Source organism: Rhincodon typus, chromosome 4 (assembly GCF_021869965.1).
Source record: "Rhincodon typus isolate 14 chromosome 4, sRhiTyp1.1, whole genome shotgun sequence".
Classification (NCBI taxonomy): Eukaryota; Metazoa; Chordata; class Chondrichthyes; order Orectolobiformes; family Rhincodontidae; genus Rhincodon; species Rhincodon typus.
This window is the reverse complement of record NC_063335.1, coordinates 18,588,220-18,607,459: the sequence shown is the minus strand read 5'-3', so window position 1 is coordinate 18,607,459 and position 19,240 is coordinate 18,588,220. Positions and strand designations below refer to the sequence as shown.

The following is a 19,240-nucleotide window of genomic DNA, read 5'->3' as shown; positions in this document are numbered from 1 at the left end:
GACTATCTATATCCCTCTGCAGACTTTCAGTGTCTTCTGCACACTTTGCTCTACCACTCACCTTAGTGTCATCTGCAAATTTTGACGCACCACACTTAGTCCCCAACTCCAAATCATCTATGTAAATTGTAAACAATTGCGGTCCCAACACTGATCCCTGAGGCACACCACTAGCCACTGACCGCCAACCAGAAAAACATCCATTTACCCCTACTCTTTGCTTTCTACTGGTCAACCGATCCTCTATCCATGCCAGTACATTACCTGTAATACCGTGCAACTTTATCTTATGTAGCAGCCTTTGGTGTGGCACCTTGTCAAATGCCTTCTGGAAATCCAGATACACCACATCCACAGGTTCCCCATTGTCCAGCATGCAAGTAATGTCCTCAAAGAATTCCACCAAATTAGTTAAACATGACCTACCCTTCATGAACCCATGCTGGGTGTTCCCAATGGGACAATTTATATCCAGATGTCTTGCTATTTCTTCCTTAATGATAGATTCAAGCATTTTCCCCACTACCGAAGTTAAGCTAACTGGCCTATAGTTACCTGCTTTTTGTCTACTTCCTTTTTTAAACAGTGGCATCACATTGGCTGTTTTCCAATCTGCGGGAACCACCCCAGAGTCCAGTGAATTTTGGTAAATAATTACTAGTGCATTTGCTCTTTCCCCCATCACCTCTTTTAGTGAATGCATTTCATCAGGGCCAGCAGACTTGTCTACCTTTAGCTCCATTAGCTTGCCCAGCAATTTAATCATGTTATTTCACGTATGTTTAACATGTTATTTTAATATCTGATTTTTGTTTAAATTCATTTGCTAGATGTGGGCATCATTGCCTTTGTGAGGGTGATGTTGAGCTGTGTAGAGCCCTGACAAAATGCTAAGGAGCTGTTGATACACTGAGTGGGTTTAAGGTTGATTGTAGCTGCCCTAGTAATGGACCTAGAAATATTTGCAATAAAAACCAAAAGAACTGCGGATGCTATAAATCAGGAACAAAAACCGAAATTGCTGGAAAAGCTCAGCAGGTCTGGCAGCATCTGTGAAGGAAAAAACAGAGTTAACGTTTTGGGTCCAGTGACCCTTCCTCAGAACAGAAGTATTTGCAGTTGGGTTTAGAGGGAATTACACACTCCATAGGGTGCTACCTCAATAATAAGTGATCAAAGAATGGAATATATAAAAGGCAGAATAATTAAGATACCAGCCTCAAATCCATTTTATGTTTAACAAGTTATCTCATTTCGAGTAGATAACATAGTGGTTGAGTGTTCAGAAACTTGCTCCATGGCATCATCTGGTGACCAAAGCCTGGAACTGCATAATGACCATCAGTGTAGAGAATTTTTTAAGGTGTCGGGTGTCGGGTGTCGGAGTAACATGAAGAAATACTGTAGCAGATCAACGAATCGGATTGAGATTCATTTCTTCTATCGCTGTTTCATGTTGCATAAATGTACAGCCATGACCACCTGGAAATGCCTAAGTGCAACATTGTAGTTAAATGTTATTGATGGCTTCAGGAAAATCAGTCTAGACAAGATTTTGTTGGCTTGTTATAAAGATTAATTTCTGGCTTGTGATCCTGTGTAACATATGATTTTAATATTTAAATCCATTCCAAATTAAAGGATGGCTGCACAAAGCATAGTAATGTACAGTTACTCCCAGTGGAAAGCTTTTCCTGAAGTATCTACTGCTTTATTTGTTTCTACAGATGCAGGTACCTTCTAGTATCTCCCTCAAGTGGACATACTTGAACTGTGAAAGTCAAAAGTAATTGTCAGCAAGACATTCAAATGTCAGTGGCTTCACAGCAGAGCTTGAACCTATTCTGATTGGACTTCTGTGGAAATGCATTTCATGGAATGAATTGCTGAATTTGATTCATATCAGACAACTGATCCTCCTCCAGTTGATTATTTCCTGTGTGTATCCATGCTTAAATCAACTATAATTCTTTGACTAACTGAAATTAATTACGTTAGCTTTGCTCAAGTTGTAAATCCAGGACTTTTCTGATATGTTGGTTCAGTTTTAGTTGGATACATTACCTGTGTTATTGAAGGAGCTTTTTTTAAAATGCAGACGTTTTGCTTCAGTATCCTGATAAAATGTTTGCAGTTTATCTTTATTCTGACCTGTTTTATTGTTTAGTCATGGGACATGGACATCACTGACTGGCCAGCATTTTATTGCCCATTCTTAGCTGTTCTTGAGAAGGTGATGATGAGCTGCCTTCTTGAACTGCTGCAGTTCACATGCTGTAGGTTGTCCCACAATGTCCTCAAGTTCCATTTTAATCCAGGAGTACCAAGGATTGTCACACAATGTTTATTGCAAATCATTTTCCTTTTGCCAGTAGGTGTTTTGTACTTTGCCCACAACAGATATTGTTATGTTGGGGATAATAAACTTAGTCTCTTATAGTTCCCATGATGATGCAAATAAAATGGATTTGGTCACTCAATGACCACTATAATGTTTATAATTATAATGTATATAATCTCACAGGTCCCTGAACAAACTACTTAGTTGTTGGAGAAATTCAACAGGTCTGCCAGCGTCTGTGGAAAGAAAGCATAGTAATCATTTCGAGTTCAGTGACCCTTCTACACAATTGTTGTGAAGTAGTGACACTGGATTTGAAATGTCAACTCTGCCTTTACTCCACAAATGTACCAGAATAGCTGAGTTTGTCCAGCAGTTTCAGATCTTTAGCTTAATTGTTGGATCTTAGACCTGAAGATAATCATTTGGGTCTTTTCAGCTTTCCTCCTCCTTCTGTGGAGTTGTCATTCTCCAGCACCCAATTTGCAGTTTATGAATTTCCCAAAGCTAAATCTGACCAGGGCTGCCTTACCAGTCTTTCTTCCTTTTGAAGATGCTGTTTAAAACTTAGCTCTTCCAATCAAGCTTTTGGTTGGACAAACATAAAAATTAGGAGCAAGAATAGGTCATTCTATTCCTTGAGCCTACTTTGTTATTCACTAAGATTGTGGATGATCTGATTGCAGCCTCAACTCCAAATTTCCGCTTGCTGTGATAAACTTTGTATGCTTGTCCATCAATAATATATCTACCTTTCCCTTAATATTTGTCTGGTCTTTTGACAAGGGAAACATCCTTTCACCAACCACCCTGTCAGATCTTCTGAATACACTTCAGTCATATGAACTCTTATTGCTCTAAACTTCAATAGATTCATGACCAGCCTATCCAACCATTTCCCCAGTATTTTAAATGTTACTTTAAACGACACACTTAGGTTTGAAAACTGAACTGTAGAGTTAAAAATCCGTTGACTGTGATTTCACTGTGGCAATGATGGTGAAACTATCAGTGTGTTTTTTTAAATTTTAGGAGTCCGCTGTATGTGCAGAATAATGTGAAAATCCAGAACTTGTTGTCAGTTAGTTTTTGATCTCCCCCCTCCCCTTCCCATAAGGAGTTCCACAGCATTTCCCCACAGACTGACTACTCTAACACTGTTATTCTGTTGAACATTCTTCTTGCCCTTGAGAAGCTAATGTGGTGTGAATCCCATTTTTTTTCAATAGATGTCAGTGGAGATTTTTACCTGACAATTTAAATCAAGGTTAATTATTATGTGCTTTTAACTTTGTTTACTGTGTTAACAGTTGTTTATCTTGTTGCTTAGATGCTTTTTTAACATTCAATGCTGTTGATGCCAAGGTATCCTTTTGACTAACTGCCAGCGGGGGAGACAACATTACTACCACTTTGATCTCTAGGTATTTGTGGTCAGCTTCTGCTGACTTCAGCAGTGAGTGTCCTTACTTCACCCTGAATCTTCAAACTAGGATGTCCCATTTTCAGTGACAGTGCAGTGCAAGGATGGAATTACAAAGATGATCAATCAAGAAAAGTGTAACAGCTCATGCAAATGCTTGGCTCAAGATTGCCTGATTAGATGCTGAAGGAGCTACTGTGACCACTGGGAAAAGATACACCTACATGCTGAGAAAAGCTGTTCTCATTTCCTTGAAGCCATGATTCCCAAGCTGACAAAGTAGCATTAATATCGAGCAATGCAACTGAAATTGCCTGTTCTTGGGGTGAGTTGTTGAAAGAGAAGAGTTGTGTCCCAATTAAAATCCTTCAGTTTGTTCATTCTAATGTCCCCAAAAAGTATGAGAGGTCTGACTGGAGTTGGGGTCTTCTACGGGCATATTGCTTGTAGTGTTTGAGGGACTGATTGTGACGAGGACATGGGAAACATTCTTTTCCAGAATCCCTATCCTTCCTGTATTTTTATTGTGTAGCTGGTAGCTAAATTGTTTTGGTCTTAGATTTCAAAACTGAGACATTGAGGTATGAGGAAAATAATAAAAAGCAAGTAGTGGTGTAAACTAACAGTATTGAGGGATAGAGGTTGATGCTTGGTGACATCAGGTGCTAACTTGTCTGACCAAAATAATTTCAAAGCTTCCACATCCAAGTTAAATGCAGTTTTACTTGTAGAATGGCATTCTCTTCCTGTTGTTAAAGACATTGTTACCTCTATTCTCCAAAGATCGATCTGCGACTCTGTCATATTTCCCTTTGATATGTTTTTCTTGTTGGTATTCTTCAAAGACACACTGTTAAAACTCTCAGCTCTATCTTGCCATTCTCACTCTCAGCTCTTCCACTGTTGCTAATTGATCAGACTGCTGAGCTCGCATCCAGTACGTGGTATGCAGAAATATTTTCTTGTTAAGCAGGCAAGGCTGGAGCTGTTGTCTTTGCTCCCCAGCCTAAACTCTGTTCTCATAGTTATTAGCTCTATTCTTTCTGGCAAGACTGAAACTAAAACACTTTGTTCGTAAGTTTGATCATATCTGATCCTGAGATGAATATCAAATTATATATTTGTGCCATCATTTGAACCAACTAATCCACCTCTGTAACATTATCTTACTTTGCCCCTGTTACTGAAACCCTCATTCATGCCTTTGTTTTGTCTATTTCAGTGCACGCTTGACTGGTCTTCAAGATTCAATTCTATATAAAGGTGAAGTCATCCAAAGCATTAGTGGTTTGTCTTTCAACTTGCACCAAGTCTCATTTTCCTACTGTCCTTGTGCTCATTGTATTATGCATTGCTTCTCGGTCAAGGAATATCTTAATTTGACAATTCTCATCCTTGTTTTTAAATCCTTGCTCATCTCTATCTCTGTAATCTCTTCCAGCCCCACAATCTATTGAGATGTCTTAAATTTTTGAGTATCTTTGATTTAATTGTTTCAGCATTGGTGGACACACCTTCACTTGCACAGATTCTTTGCTCTGGAATACCTTCCCTTTATGACTTCATTTCCTTCAGTTGATTTCCTCACATGACCATTCATAATGTATGTCTTTCACCAAGCTTTTGGTAGCATTGGCACCAGTCAATGACCATCTCCAAAACAGTAAATCTAATCATCTCTTCTTGACTTTTAACAGCATTATAATCACTGAATTCCCCACCTTGGTTCAATATCCTCAATGTCACGTTGACTAGAAAACGAACTAGAATAGCAAAATGAATCCTATGGTTATAAGATCATTGGAACTTAATTAAACAAGGCATTTCTTGGAAACCACATGGTTCCAGATAATACCTGTTCTTGATTGCTTGAACCCACTGGGTGGAAAACTCTCTAGGTTTGTGGTTGTTGCATTTGAACAGTGTTCGCAGGCTTGAATATTCAATTGAGGTAAGCCTTTTACACAACAATCTGCTTAGTTCATGTCTCCTGATTCTGAAATACCTTTGCTAAGAGATCAGGTTAAAATGTGATTGTTCCTTTTGAGTGAGTCAGAGTGACTAAAATAATTTCTCAATATTGTATTCCTGAGCAAGCTTTGTCTGCCAAGACCCCAGAGACAACAAAGCATGATTATTGAGTTGACCACATGCATGGATGCCAGATTGACACACCTCATTTCTTATTCTTTTTGCTTTCAAGAATAACTATTGTTGGCCAGAAGTGTTTCTTTAGTGAATTTCTGTGGGGAAAATATCTGTTTTTCACCTTTTTATTTAAAGATTTTTTTTTTGATTCTTTAGAGAGCTAAACATATATATTTTCATATAGCAAGTTGTGTGAATTAATTCTGCATCTTATTTGAACGGGATTTCATTTCATAAAGAAATGATAATCTTGTGCTGTTTAAAGAAGTCTAGTTGATGGCATGCAATTGGCCATATCACGACAAGGGTAACATTTTTTTTTTCATGTTATGCCCCATGGAGGAGTGGGTTTAGAGTGACAGGGCACTCTCCCATCTTGAATTTAACACTAAGCATTTGTCCACTGCGAGTATGAATGGCAGAATAATGAACAACTGTGCAAAACCAAAAAGGGAAAATAAAAGAAGCAAAATGAGGGACAACATCAGGGTGTGAATTTGTTGAGGCAGAGTCCAGAAGGCTGGAAAAAAAGGAAGATATGTTTGGTGGTTGCATCATGCTCGGGTGGCAAAAATAGCGACGGATAATCCTTTTGAATATGGAAGCTGATGGAACGGCGAGTGAGGACAAAGGGAATCTTTCCATCATCAGACATTTCTTCGCCTCCTTTGTTCTGACAGCTTTATAATGGAACTATTCCTTCTGTGATACTTTTCCATTTTGCAACACCCCATCTCTTTCCAATGTTGCCTTCAGTGCAATTACAGGAGAAGTGTCATTGGCCCTTTCCCACCTCTCTTCTCACTGTGCAAGATCCCAATACCCCTTCCATTTTAAAAAAAAAAAGTATTGCTTTACTTCTACCTGTATCCATTTGGCATACTGTATTCATAACTCAAAATTGCAGTCTCCTCCAAATTAGCAAGACCACAAGTAAATTGGCTGACCCCTTTGTGCAACACCTCTGCTAAGTCATAACTGTCTCCCTGAACTTCTAGTTGCTTTGCCCATTTAGTTCACTATCTTTATCTCGGGTTTCTGACCTCTCTCTGCTGCAATGTTCCACTGAAGCTTAATGCAAGCTCAAGGATCAGCATCTCATCTTCCAGAAAAAGTTTACTCTGTTTTTCTCTTTCCTTCTGTTCAGTACTTTGTTTTTAATTCAGGTTTACTTTGACACCGTTTGATCAATCTTGTTGACATGGAATGCAACCATTTTATCTGTTTTCTCTTGTATATTTGCTGAAGCAATAAGGTTAGGGTTGATGAGGTACAATCAGATGTCATTCAGGTGAAGAGGAGTATACTGTATATTTCCAAAATGACTGAATCTGTACACAGAACAAATATTCAAAGAATGGACCTTCTTCCACGGCTAAAATTTGGAGGTAAGAACATAATATTGCTGCTTGCAGGTTCAGAAGGCACCATACAGAACATTGCAGATCAAGGAGAATGTAGGATGCTTAAACTATGGGTTAAGTATGAAAACTGAGAGGACAAAACTAATACAGTTGAAAAGAATATGTTGGAGGAAACTAGAGTGAAGATTGAAGTTGATAGTGTTGCACTGGAACAAATAGATAAGTTTGGCAACTGAGGACAAATGATACCAGAAGATAGCAGATGTGATGTAGACAATAAGAGAAGAATGGAGTTATGTTGGTTTACTTTTGTGAAAATGAAAGATGTGATCACAAGAAGACTAGCTTGTTAAAAGGAAAAAAAAAAGTTCACTTTGCTGTATGCATCAAAAACATGGAGAGTAAGTAAAGACCCACAGAGGAAAGCAGAGGGCTTTAAATGGGTGCTTAACTGTATGCCAGGCATTCCACATACAGACTATAAGATGAAAGAAGAAGTCCTTGAAATTGCAAGGGCAAAAAGAGATATCGAGAAAATAAAATGTTGATATTTCTTCTGGAAGGCAAAGTAGGAGGCAGCAGAAAGAGGAGTCATCCCAGGTGTGATTGCATGACAGATGTCACAAAGTGGTTGCACATGAACTATGGTTGGCTGCGTGAGAATTGATCAAGACAGATGAGTCTGACATGCCATGAAAGCAGGTCTCCTGGCAGCAGTAGCTACAAGCAGCAGCAAAACAGTATTGTTGCAAATTTGCAGTTGTAAATAACAGACTGTTAATACTTATGCAAGTAGCAAGGTGGTACATGCTTAATCTCTTTCCAGGCAATGTTTGATGACTGTTCCTTCAGTACAACTAATGTACCATTAGAAAGTATAATTAGACCTAGAAAGCTGCATAAAATTGAGGCTTTCTGTTAGTATAATGCACAAGTAAACTCTTTACACCTGACAGCACACAAGACCAGATGTATTAATTTTCACATGCTACAGACAGTTTAGACCAAATATTTGTAAATAGTATGACTTGAAACAGAATACTTTGGCTGTATTTGCTAAAACCTATTTGTGGAGATGTACAACTTCGTTGGAAGGGGACAGAACCACACTGATAGATTGTACATGTGTATACACCAAATGGCCAATATATGTGCAAAGCCTACCTTCAGATTTTGGCTTATAGCAGGAGAAATAACGATTCTCCAACTTCACAAATAAAAATACTTCAGCTATGGACATTTTTTTCTGCCCAACATTTTCATACTGCTGTTTATTTTCCATAATTCCCAAGAATAAATAATGGTATGTTTTTTTGGTTCTGTTTGAGCATTTCTAGTTTTTGTTTTTGAGTATAACTTTTGGTTTTAGGAATTAAAGCCTTAACTGTAGAAAATTTGATCATTGAAATTAAGGAAAGGCTGGAGTTTGTTCCATTTAAAAGTTTGAGGCCAAGTTAAGTCAAGATAACACATTAAAAGTTAAAATCGTACAACTGCAGGTGCCTTAGCCTACTTAGAAAATGGGTCTGGGGAGATAATTATGGGGAACAAGGAAATAGCCGAGACGTTAAACAGGTATTTTGCACCGGTCTTTCCAGTGGAAGATACTTTGAACATCCGACTATTACTAAAGGATACAGAGGAGAAATTAAGTCCAATCCGATCACTAGAGAAGTAATTTACATGGAGGTGATGGCCTAATGGTATTATTGCTGGACTGTTAATCCAGAGACCTAGATAATGTTCTGGGGACCCGGGTTTGAATCCTGCCATGGCAGATGGTAGAATTTGAATTCAGTAAATATCTGGAATTAAGAGTAATGATGATCATAAATCCATTGCTAATCGTCGGGGGAAAACCCATCTGGTTCACTAATGTCCTTTAGGGAAGGAAGTTGCCATCCTTACCTGGTCTGGCCTACATGTAACTCCAGACCCACAGCAATGTGGTTGACTCTTACCTTCTCTGTGGGCAATTAGGGATGGGCAGTAAATGCTGCCTGGCCAGGGACGCCCACATCCCGTGAATGAATAAAGAAAGAAAAGTATATTAATACCCTTAGACAAACTCACGGGGCTAAAGACAGGTAAGTCCTGGCTTGCGTCCTCGGAGCCTAAAAGAAGTTGCTGCAGAGATAGTAAATGCGTTGTTTGCAATTTTCCAAAAATCCTTGGATTCTGGAGAAGTAGAGCATCTAGAGAATTGAAAAGTGCTAGTGTGACACCCCGATCAAAAAGGGAGGGAGGCAAAATGTGGGTAACTGTAGGCCGATTAATTTTTCATTGGAATTAATAACTAAGGAAGGTATAGCAGTGCATTTGTAAAATTCCAATCTAATCAAGCAAAGTCAGCTTGGCTTCATGAAAGGGAAATCACGTCTGCGTAATTTATCAAGAGTTTTTCGAGGGAGCCTCAATCGGAGTGGATAGAGAGGAACCAGTAGATATTCAACAAGGTACCTCACAAAAAATTAAGTCCTAAGATAAGAGGCCGTGATAAGAGGTGGTACATTGGCGAGGAAAGAGAATTGACTAATCGGCAGGAAACAACAAGTGGGAAGAAGGGGACAACAAGGTGCAGGGCTGGATGAACACAGCAGGCCAAGCAGCATCATAGGAGCAGAGAGGCTGACGTTTCGGGCCTCGACCCTTCATCAGAAAAGGGGAAGGGGAAGGGGGTTTTGAAATAAATAGGGAGAGAGTGGGAGGCGGATAGAAGAGGGATAGAGGAGAGGATAGGTGGAGAGGAAACAAACAGGTCGAAGAGGCGGGGATGGAGCCAGTAAAGGTGAGTGTAGGTAGGGAGTTAGGAAGGGGATAGGTCAGTCCAGGGAGGACGGACAGGTCAAGGGGGCGGGATGAGGTTGGTCGGTAGGAGATGGAGGTGCGGCTTGAGGTGGGAGGAGGGGATAGGTGGGAGGAAGAACAGGTTAGGGAGGCAGGGACGAGCTGGACTGGTTTTGGGATGCGGTGGGGGGAGGGGAGATTTTGAAACTTGTGAAATCCACATTGATACCATTGGGCTGCAGGGTTCCCAAGCGGAATATGAGTTGCTGTTCCTGCAACCTTCGGGTGGCATCGTTGTGGCACTGCAGGAGGCCCAGGATGGACATGTCGTCTGAGGAATGGGAGGGGGAGTTGAAATGGTTCGCGACTGGGAGGTGCAGTTGTTCTCTTTTAGGTTGTAACCAGCGGGGTTCCACGGAGATCAGTCCTGGGACTGCAACTGTTTAACAATATATATTCTCTTGAAAGAAAGAAGTGAATGTCCTGTAGCCAAATTTGTAGATGACATAAAAATTGGTGGAAAGGCAGGTTGTGAGAGGAATGTAAATAGTTTACAGGGAGATATTGAAATGTTAAGTAATGGGCAAATGTGATGTTGTTCATCTTTGAAGTGAGGACAAAAGAATAGTAGTATTTCAATGGAGACAAATTGCAGAAAGCTGCTTCACAAAGGGACTTGGGGTACCTGTACACAACGAACAGAAAGCTAGCACACGTGCATTTGGAATCAGAAAGGCTGTTGGAATGGTGGCCCTTATTTCAAGGGGGTTCCAGTATGAGAGAAAGGGAGTCTTAGTACAACTGTACAAGTGCTGGTGAGGCCACATCTGGAGTACTGAGCAATTTTATTCCTTATTTAAGGAAAGATATTTCATTTGAAGCCATTCAGAGAAGGTTCACTAGAATGAATTGTCTCACGAATGTGGTAAGTACCTTTCCATGGTGATTTTTGCTGAATTTACCCATTAATAGGAGATTTTGAAATTTTGGTGAGGAATCAAAAGCTGGAAGATTGCTGACACAAGGATTTGAAGCATCCACAGTCAAGAGGTAGTAAATGAGAGTTTTACCTTTGAGAAGAGCTGAGCTGAGGAGAATTCTCGTTGTCTGTGGCCCTTGGGGTTTACCCACAGAAGTAAATAGCTTTAAGAGATTGAAGTGTTTTATAAAAGAATTCTTGTGGGAAGTAAGAAGTAAACATCAGTGCATATCATAAATAGTGCAAACCATGTTGATGGTCTTGTTTGTTTTAAAACCTTGTGGCATAGTTCTTTGGTTAAAACAAGTTGTTTAGGCTTTGCTTTAAATGTTGATAGTTCCTAACTGGATCATAACATTATAAATGAAATTGTAAGTATCTCATCACACAACTAATGATGATAATGAAACCATTTTGGATTGTCATAAAAACTCATTGAGTTTAGTCATGTCCTTTTGGGGAAATAAATCTTCTTTCCTTACCTGAACTGTCCACTGCAATGACTGACCAAGACACTCGGTTGTATCAAGCTGCGAACAAAGTCTGAAGAAAGGAGGGAAACCATACCTACCACCTCACATTGGACTAGCTACGATAAATGACAGTAGCAGACTTGAGTTGGACTCTATGAAGCCTTATGGCATCAGGCCAAACATACGAGGAAACCGCCTTTTGATTACTATGTACTGCTCTACTAATGACACAGTTGGAAATAAATGATCCTGTCTATTTTGGCCTAAAGTTTCCATTGTGAGAAAAAGGCATAAATATTCTTCCACCTTTGTTTATCTAATGCAGCAAATGCCTTTCCATAGTGATTGCTGCTCTCCTGTCCCACCCACTTGTGTATCATGACTTTCATCACTGGTAGGAGATTTTCCTTGCACGTTGAAGTTCTCCAGCGTACCACATCTTTCACGTCTTCTCTGTAGTAGAGCCTAATGTTGCCTGTACCCTTCCTCTGATTTATATATTGAAATGCTGCTTGTTTTTAATTTAGTCTGGTAATGTGAATCTTGCTTATTTTCTAGGTGACTGAAATCCAAGATTGGAGTGCGTCTAGTCCTCACAGTGCAGCATATGTTTTGTGGGACAATGGAGCCAAGAACCTATACAGAGTGGGATTTGAAGGCATGGTAAGTAGTATCATCAGAATAATGATGCAACATCTAGATAGGTGTGTTGATTGTGATTTGAAAATTAGAAAGGAGCTATGTTGATGAAAGTGGTCATGCATGTTGATCAAAGCCGAAATCACCAATATGATCTGAATTTTTCCAAATCACTGATTGTAATTTAGAGTAAAATGTTCCAGTTTTTGCATATTTGAGCCCTTTTCCGCACACCAAACACACTTGACCTTGTGACTTCAGTTTACTACCATGTATTCAATTGCCTTTTTACAATTAATGAAACAATGTTGTTTGAAATACAACCAAAACATTGCATTATGGGAACCACAAATAAAATCTAAACATTTAATGGAAAAATTGAGGGCCCTTCAGAGTCTGTTGTGTTACAAAGTGAATCATAACTGGGGAAATGATATGAAACATACTTCAAAACACCTGTGCGTTGTAAAATGCAGTGGCTGGATTTATGGTAGGCACCATAGTGGGCTGAACAGTGCTCACCATTGTAATGGAAACTTATAATTATTAATGGGCACATTTGGAATGTGCACATATGTATTTAAACATGGAAATGCAGAATAAAAGAAAAGCTACCTGTTTCAGTGAACATTCCTTTGTTTGATTGAGCTGTTCTTGCTGTGCTCACAGATGCCACAAAACCCTTGTTGAAACACAGATGTATTGGAACACTTCTAAAGTTGCGAGGCAGCTTTCTGGAAAGTAAGTGGTGAACGCTGCCAGTTCACCACTGACTGCAAAATCCAGCCCAGTATAAATTTTGTAATAAAAACAGAAAGAAGCATCTGTGAAGGAAAAAACTGAGTTAACGTTTCGGGTCTGGTGACCCTTTGTAATGTTCTGTGGTTAGTGATCTCAATGTGGAGTAAAGTGAATCATTAATCTAAATTGTATTTACTTGAGAACAGAACAAAAGCAAAACATCTTTTCTTTTCACCAAAAGAACAAAAGCATTGCGAGTTTAAAGCCGAGTATAGCACAGGCTCGATTGGCAAGCTCTTAAGCAAGTTAATACTCCCATTCATTCAGCCCATTTCTTCACAAATCTGAACTTGTACTCTTTTTGCAAGAGGTAAGGAATGTAACATGCTATGTACATAATTTTAGCTCTGGTTTAAAGTGTTAATTGCACATGCTATCAAAATTTACCCATTCTGTTTCATTTAGCTCACTTCAGGGCTCTTTATTCTTTGAGTTTTTTCCTTGTCCAGCAATTTTAAAAAAAATGAAGAACTGACAGCTTTTATTATTTATATTTTGCGGTAGATTGATGCATTTAAGAGGGCTGGTGGTAGAATTGATTTGTGAATTTATGCCCATGTTGATATTGTCTATGTAATTTTCTGATGATTGGTCAAATTGGGGACCCTGCAGTCTGAACGTGGAGACCGTCTTGTCTGAGGATTTGAGATTAGCTAAATCAGCTCTGAGCAGTGTTTGGATCTGCAGTCTTTATATTTCATTGTACTTAGTCATTATTTTTTATTCACTCATGGTGGTATGCGGGCATCACTGCAAATTAAGTACATTGCTGTGAGTCTGGAGTCCCATGTAGGCCAGAACAGGTGAAGACAGCAAATTTCCTCCCGTAAAGCACATTAGTGAACGAAATGGATTTTTCTGACAATCAATAATGGTCATTATTAGACCCTTAATTCAAGATTCTGTCTTGGTGAGATTTGAACCCAGGTCCCCAGAACATGAGCTGAGTTTCTACATTAATAGTCGAGCGAAAATAGTACTAGGTCATTGCCTCCCTTTTTTTATGTCATGCTGGATGACATTCCCGAAACATCTTGAAAGTTCTACTCATTGTTAACTGGAATGTGAAAGTGAATCCTTCAATATCGACTTCCGTTTGTGTCAGTGTGAGGTGCATGTTGTTTAAGTGCATTAATCTGATCCTTTTCCCCCTTCTCACCAGTCTGATTTGAAATGTGTCCAGGATGCAAAAGGAGGTTCTTTTTACCGAGATCATTGTCCTGTGCTGGGTACGTAAAGTCACAATCATTTTTAAGTACTCAAAATGCAAATTAGATGAATGTGGTATCCACCATTATTAGCTGATATGCAGCTGAGTTTCTGTGATCGCTTCACACATCCTTTCATCATTTGTGAAGGCTACTTTTAATGTTCCCTTTCAGACTTCCCATAGTTCCTCCTTGTTTGATGTTATGATATGGGCTGAATAGATAATGCTGATTAATTACTGCTCTAAGGGCCGCAAGACATTGTTATCCTCAGGGATTGGCAGCTGGTTGGATGTTGAAATGGACAATCAAGGGAGGCCAGCAATTATAGACAATGTTGGAAAAGAAAGAGAAAACAAAAAGTGAATTGGTGCTGACCATGTTTCAGGTGGCAGGAAGTTTTGCTTTGGAAGCTGCTGGACTGGCAAGCTTTTTTATGATTTTCCTGTCTTCAGTCATTCAATTTATCAATTTTTTGAAAGTTATTTCTCACAACTGAAAAAGTAAAAATCAGTGGTGGTCTACGGAAGCTATTTGCACTGAACGATGACCTCGGAATTCAAGCAAGATATATAGTCCTTATGCATGTAATACAACTCATCATCAAATGATTTCATGAAGGCCTGATATTCATTGCTGAAACCATTATTGGACTGACATTACCCTTACTTTTATTTCCTTGTTTTTGGTTATTCATTTAATTCTGTCGGTTGGCGCTGAACATGTGGTTTATACTCAGAAAATTGGATTTAGATTATAGATATTAATTAGATGGCCTTGTTATTTATCTGTGTTCTGCTAAGATACATTATAATAATAAATTGTTTATTTTTATTTGTTATAAACTTGGTGGCAAAGACCTGTCATTTGTCAAGCCCAGTTAGGGACAAATGAGCAATTTTTAGGGTCATTGAATGTTTTAATTTCACTTCAGTGCAAATCCATTGACAGGGAAGTTGATTCGGTTTGGTTTGCTCTCCCTGTTGTAACGTAATCAATGTAGTATTTCCATATGAACTTTGAAGTTTGGGCAGCTTTCAATTTTAGAAAATATATTGATTTCTATGTAACTTTTAAAACTTGTTTTGTCATGAATTTCCTACCGCTATTACAATAATACTTGTTGGAATGAAACTACCTCATTAATTGTAACCACCAGGTGGTAGCACTGCAGGCTTTATTGTTAAAACTTTTCCATCAGACATTACAAGTCTGAGTTTTACTTCAAGACTTTTATGATTTTTAATACGCTAACCATTTCATTTTTCTCTTTACAACAAATGATATTAGGTGAACAAAATGGAAGTCGCAACCCTGGTGGTTTACAGATTGGTGATCTTGTAAATATTGATCTGGATCTAGAGATTGTTCAGTCATTACAACATGGGCATGGTGGTTGGACTGATGGTATGTTTGAGACATTAACAACCACTGGCACAGTCTGTGGCATTGATGAAGATCATGACATCGTAGTACAGTATCCAAGTGGCAACAGGTATGTAAGAAAAAGATCAGAAAAGAAAACTGCATAGTGCTGAAGCATGACAAAGTTAATTATTTACAGCTTATAGAATTTCAGTTTTTGAAGTGAAATGTCTGAAAGATTTTTTTGTACCTGTAGGTGGACTTTCAATCCTGCAGTACTTACAAAGGCTAATGTGGTTAGAAGCGGGGATGCCGTTCAGGGAGCAGAAGGTGGATCTTCACAGTTTAATGTTGGTGATCTGGTTCAAATCTGTTACGACTTGGAGAGAATCAAACTTCTTCAACGAGGTCATGGAGAATGGGCTGAAGCAATGCTCCCTGTATGTAGATATTAATTTTTATAGCTATGTTTTAAAAGTGCATTTGCACTGGAATTTTAATATCTGTGGAGCAATTTTTGTTTGTTTATACATGCTAAACTCGGGGATGTAAACCCAGAGATGGGGAACTAACCTGAATCTGGCTGACAAGGAAAGAGATTCCTTTTGAGGAGCAGGCTATCACTGTTTGACACTGAATTTGGGATCCTTTAAAATAGTAGTAAATTCTGTCAGCTCCTCAAATGATTTTTTTTTAGTTCCTTGCAGTTTTTGCCTTTGTCTTCTACCTTTGTTTAGCTATTTGAAATCAGAACTGAATTTGCTATTTGCCAGAACTTCACTTTGGTATGTTCTGACAGATGTGCGAACGTTAAATTTCAGTTGAGCTTTTTAAAGCTATCAACATATTACAAGAGTTTTTCTGTCATCAGACCTGGAAGAAATGAGAGATTTAAAAACGGTTAAATCTGTAAGTTTTCATTTAAGATGAAATTTCATCAAACTTAAAAGTTAACTCTGTCTCTTTTTTTCCATGGATGACACCAGACCCTGCTAAGTGTTTCCAGTATTTTTATCTCCCTCTGTTTCTGGTTTCCAGCATGTTCCTCACATATGTTTTAAATCTTCTGGAAGATATGCAGCACCAAAATAACGATTTAGATGTAGACCTTAAAGCAGCTTAAACGAATGGTAGCTTTAAATTCTTGTCACATGATTGGAAAGCTTGGATGAGAGAATCAAAAATGTATCACTCTGACCAGGAATCTTTGAAATTTACCTGCTACTGGTTATGGATGCAAATTAAGAACAATTTTGAAAGTAGTGAATCATTCCTCAACCCCCTAATACCTGACCATACTAGCATATTGTCTAATGTGAAGTGTTTTTGTTTTTAATGCAGACTTTGGGGAAAGTTGGGCGTGTTCAGCAGATTTACTCTGACAGTGATTTGAAAGTTGAGGTTTGTGGGACTTCATGGACGTACAACCCTGCAGCTGTTACTAAAGTGGCATCAGCTGGATCTGCAGTGTGCAATGCATCTGGTGGTACATATCAGCCTCTGGAAAATGTTTCTGTTTTTGTTTTTCTATTGCATACCACCAATTATGCTAGATGTTGGTGTTGCTCACTGTACTGAAAGGGCAATATATTTTTGTCCATATTATTTTGGCACAATTCTCATGACTTTTGAGTATTACACTGAAAATTCCTATTTACTATTACACCACTGATAATTTCACTTTATCCCTTTTGAATGTTCTTGTGCCTTTTGCGTACTCAACATTTCACTCTGCCCCTCAATGTCGCCAGCCCACTAACAACCTCTTCCTCTGTACTCAGTGAATAAAGTGAGATATAGTCCTCAGGACGTGAAGTGCAGGCCTTGGGTGTAAAGAGAAAATAGTGGGACAACAAAACAAAAATAACTAACACAAAGAGGCTGAGACCTGTATGAAGTAGACCGACTGAGAGAGAGCTAACAGGTGGGATCGGCTGTTGAGAATGATATGAAACTATTATTAGTGATCAAGAGTCAGAACATGTTAAACAACCAACAGCCAAACAGAGGATGAGTGAGAGGAACTTGTTGGAAGCAAAGATTAAGCAAGGTACTAATCATGGATATTAAAACAGCTGCATTTAGGTGTGGATGCTATTGGGAAAATGCACAAGTTGAATTCCAAAATTATTGGTCCCCTGAATAATATTTAAGGTAAGAAGACCCCCTTGTAATACGAATGAAGTCATTTCTAAAACCAGTGTTCAACTTGTGTTGCAGGTTTGCAGTGTTTTTTTAAGAACAAAACCATTGAAGCAGTCACATCCTAGGCAATAGAAACTGAGCTTTCACTAGAAATTGATTTGAGTTCTTTTTTTTTTAAGTAAACAAAGTAATTAGTTCCTTTTCAGCCACCGTTACAGTGATCGTGAACGGTGATCAAGAAGTCATAATTTATCTCTAATAGTTAGTGCTAAGCTCACCTTCTGAAAAGCTTCACGTACTGCTTTCTACCTTTTGCTTCCTGATTTCTGGGACTGTAGTAGGATGATACTACTTTGTTATGATTTTACTTCCTGTCCTATAATTGTCTTTGGCCATCATAATTTCTTATTAGTCTAGGCGAGTAGTTATCAAGCCGAATGGTGAACCACTTTTTTTAAAAGTTTGGTGAAAATTGAAAGATCTTAATTGCTGTTATTCAAATGAAGATAATCATGCAAAAGTCCTATTTGAACAACTTTTTGAAAGCTTTTTACATCAAGTTAACTGTCACTTTTTTAGCACAAGACTTTTTTTTTGTATAAAAAGTCCCTGACAAATAATATATTAAAACCATCAAAATGAGTTTGAGCAATCAAGATTTGGAGGAGCGTGGGTCCTTAATGGGCCACAAGTAGCCAATGCCCTGGCCTAGGTCCTTAGTTAACATTGAATTCATTCTCTGTCTTGATGGTACGTTTTTGTCCTTTTTTGAAACTTTGCCTCGCAACTGTTGAGCAATATAATGGAGTAGTGAACAAGTTCTTCTAAAAAAATTAACAAAATGCATTTTTCATTTTGTTGGTTTGGAAGGTGTACATTGTAAATCATTGTGTTCTGTTCACAATATTTTGTGTTACTAGAGCGTTTGTCTCAGTTGTTGAAAAAGCTATTCGAAACACAAGAATCTGGAGACATTAATGAAGAACTGGTTAAAGCTGCAGCCAATGGTGATGTTGCGAAAGTGGAAGAAATAATGGCACGACCTGATGTTGATGTGAGTCTTATGCATTTCGTTCCACAGTGCCATTGTATTAACCGATTACTTTTGTAGTAATTGGAACAAGGAAGTAAAAAAGTCCAAGAATGTCCAAAAAATTGCCATGGGATTTTAAATCTTTGCCTGACACTTTGCAAAATGTAATTGTTTTTGAAAATTCGTTCACGAGATCAGGGCATTGTTGCCTAGGTCAGCATTTATTGCCCTTCCCAAATGGCAGTTAAGAGTCAACCACATTGTGTGTCTGGAGTTATGTGTAGTCCAGACCAAGTAAGAATCACAGTTTCCTTCTCAGAACGACATTACATAGGCTTTTCCTGATTAATCGATAATGTAGACTCCTAATTCCAGATTTTATTGAATTCAAATTCCATCATCTGCTGTGGCAGGATTCGGACCCGGGTCCCCAGAACATTACCTGGATCTCTGAATTAACAATACAGTGATAATACCACTGGATCATTGCTTCTCCCTGTGGTCTTTGATCTACCAGGGTGAATGATGTGCAAA

The 19,240-nt window shown here is 38.6% G+C and overlaps 1 protein-coding gene across 2 annotated transcripts in view; it reads left to right on the top strand.

Moving 5' to 3' along the window:
* Positions 1-19,240, top strand: part of mib1 (MIB E3 ubiquitin protein ligase 1) — a 140,018-nt gene that overhangs the window by 27,907 nt on the left and 92,871 nt on the right. For both annotated transcript variants that reach the window (XM_048595680.1, XM_048595679.1), the window contains exons 4-9: positions 12,074-12,178; positions 14,118-14,184; positions 15,454-15,658; positions 15,785-15,968; positions 16,870-17,014; positions 18,594-18,727. In XM_048595680.1, the coding sequence (XP_048451637.1) occupies positions 12,074-12,178; positions 14,118-14,184; positions 15,454-15,658; positions 15,785-15,968; positions 16,870-17,014; positions 18,594-18,727 (840 nt within the window). The remainder of the gene's footprint in view (positions 1-12,073; positions 12,179-14,117; positions 14,185-15,453; positions 15,659-15,784; positions 15,969-16,869; positions 17,015-18,593; positions 18,728-19,240) is intronic.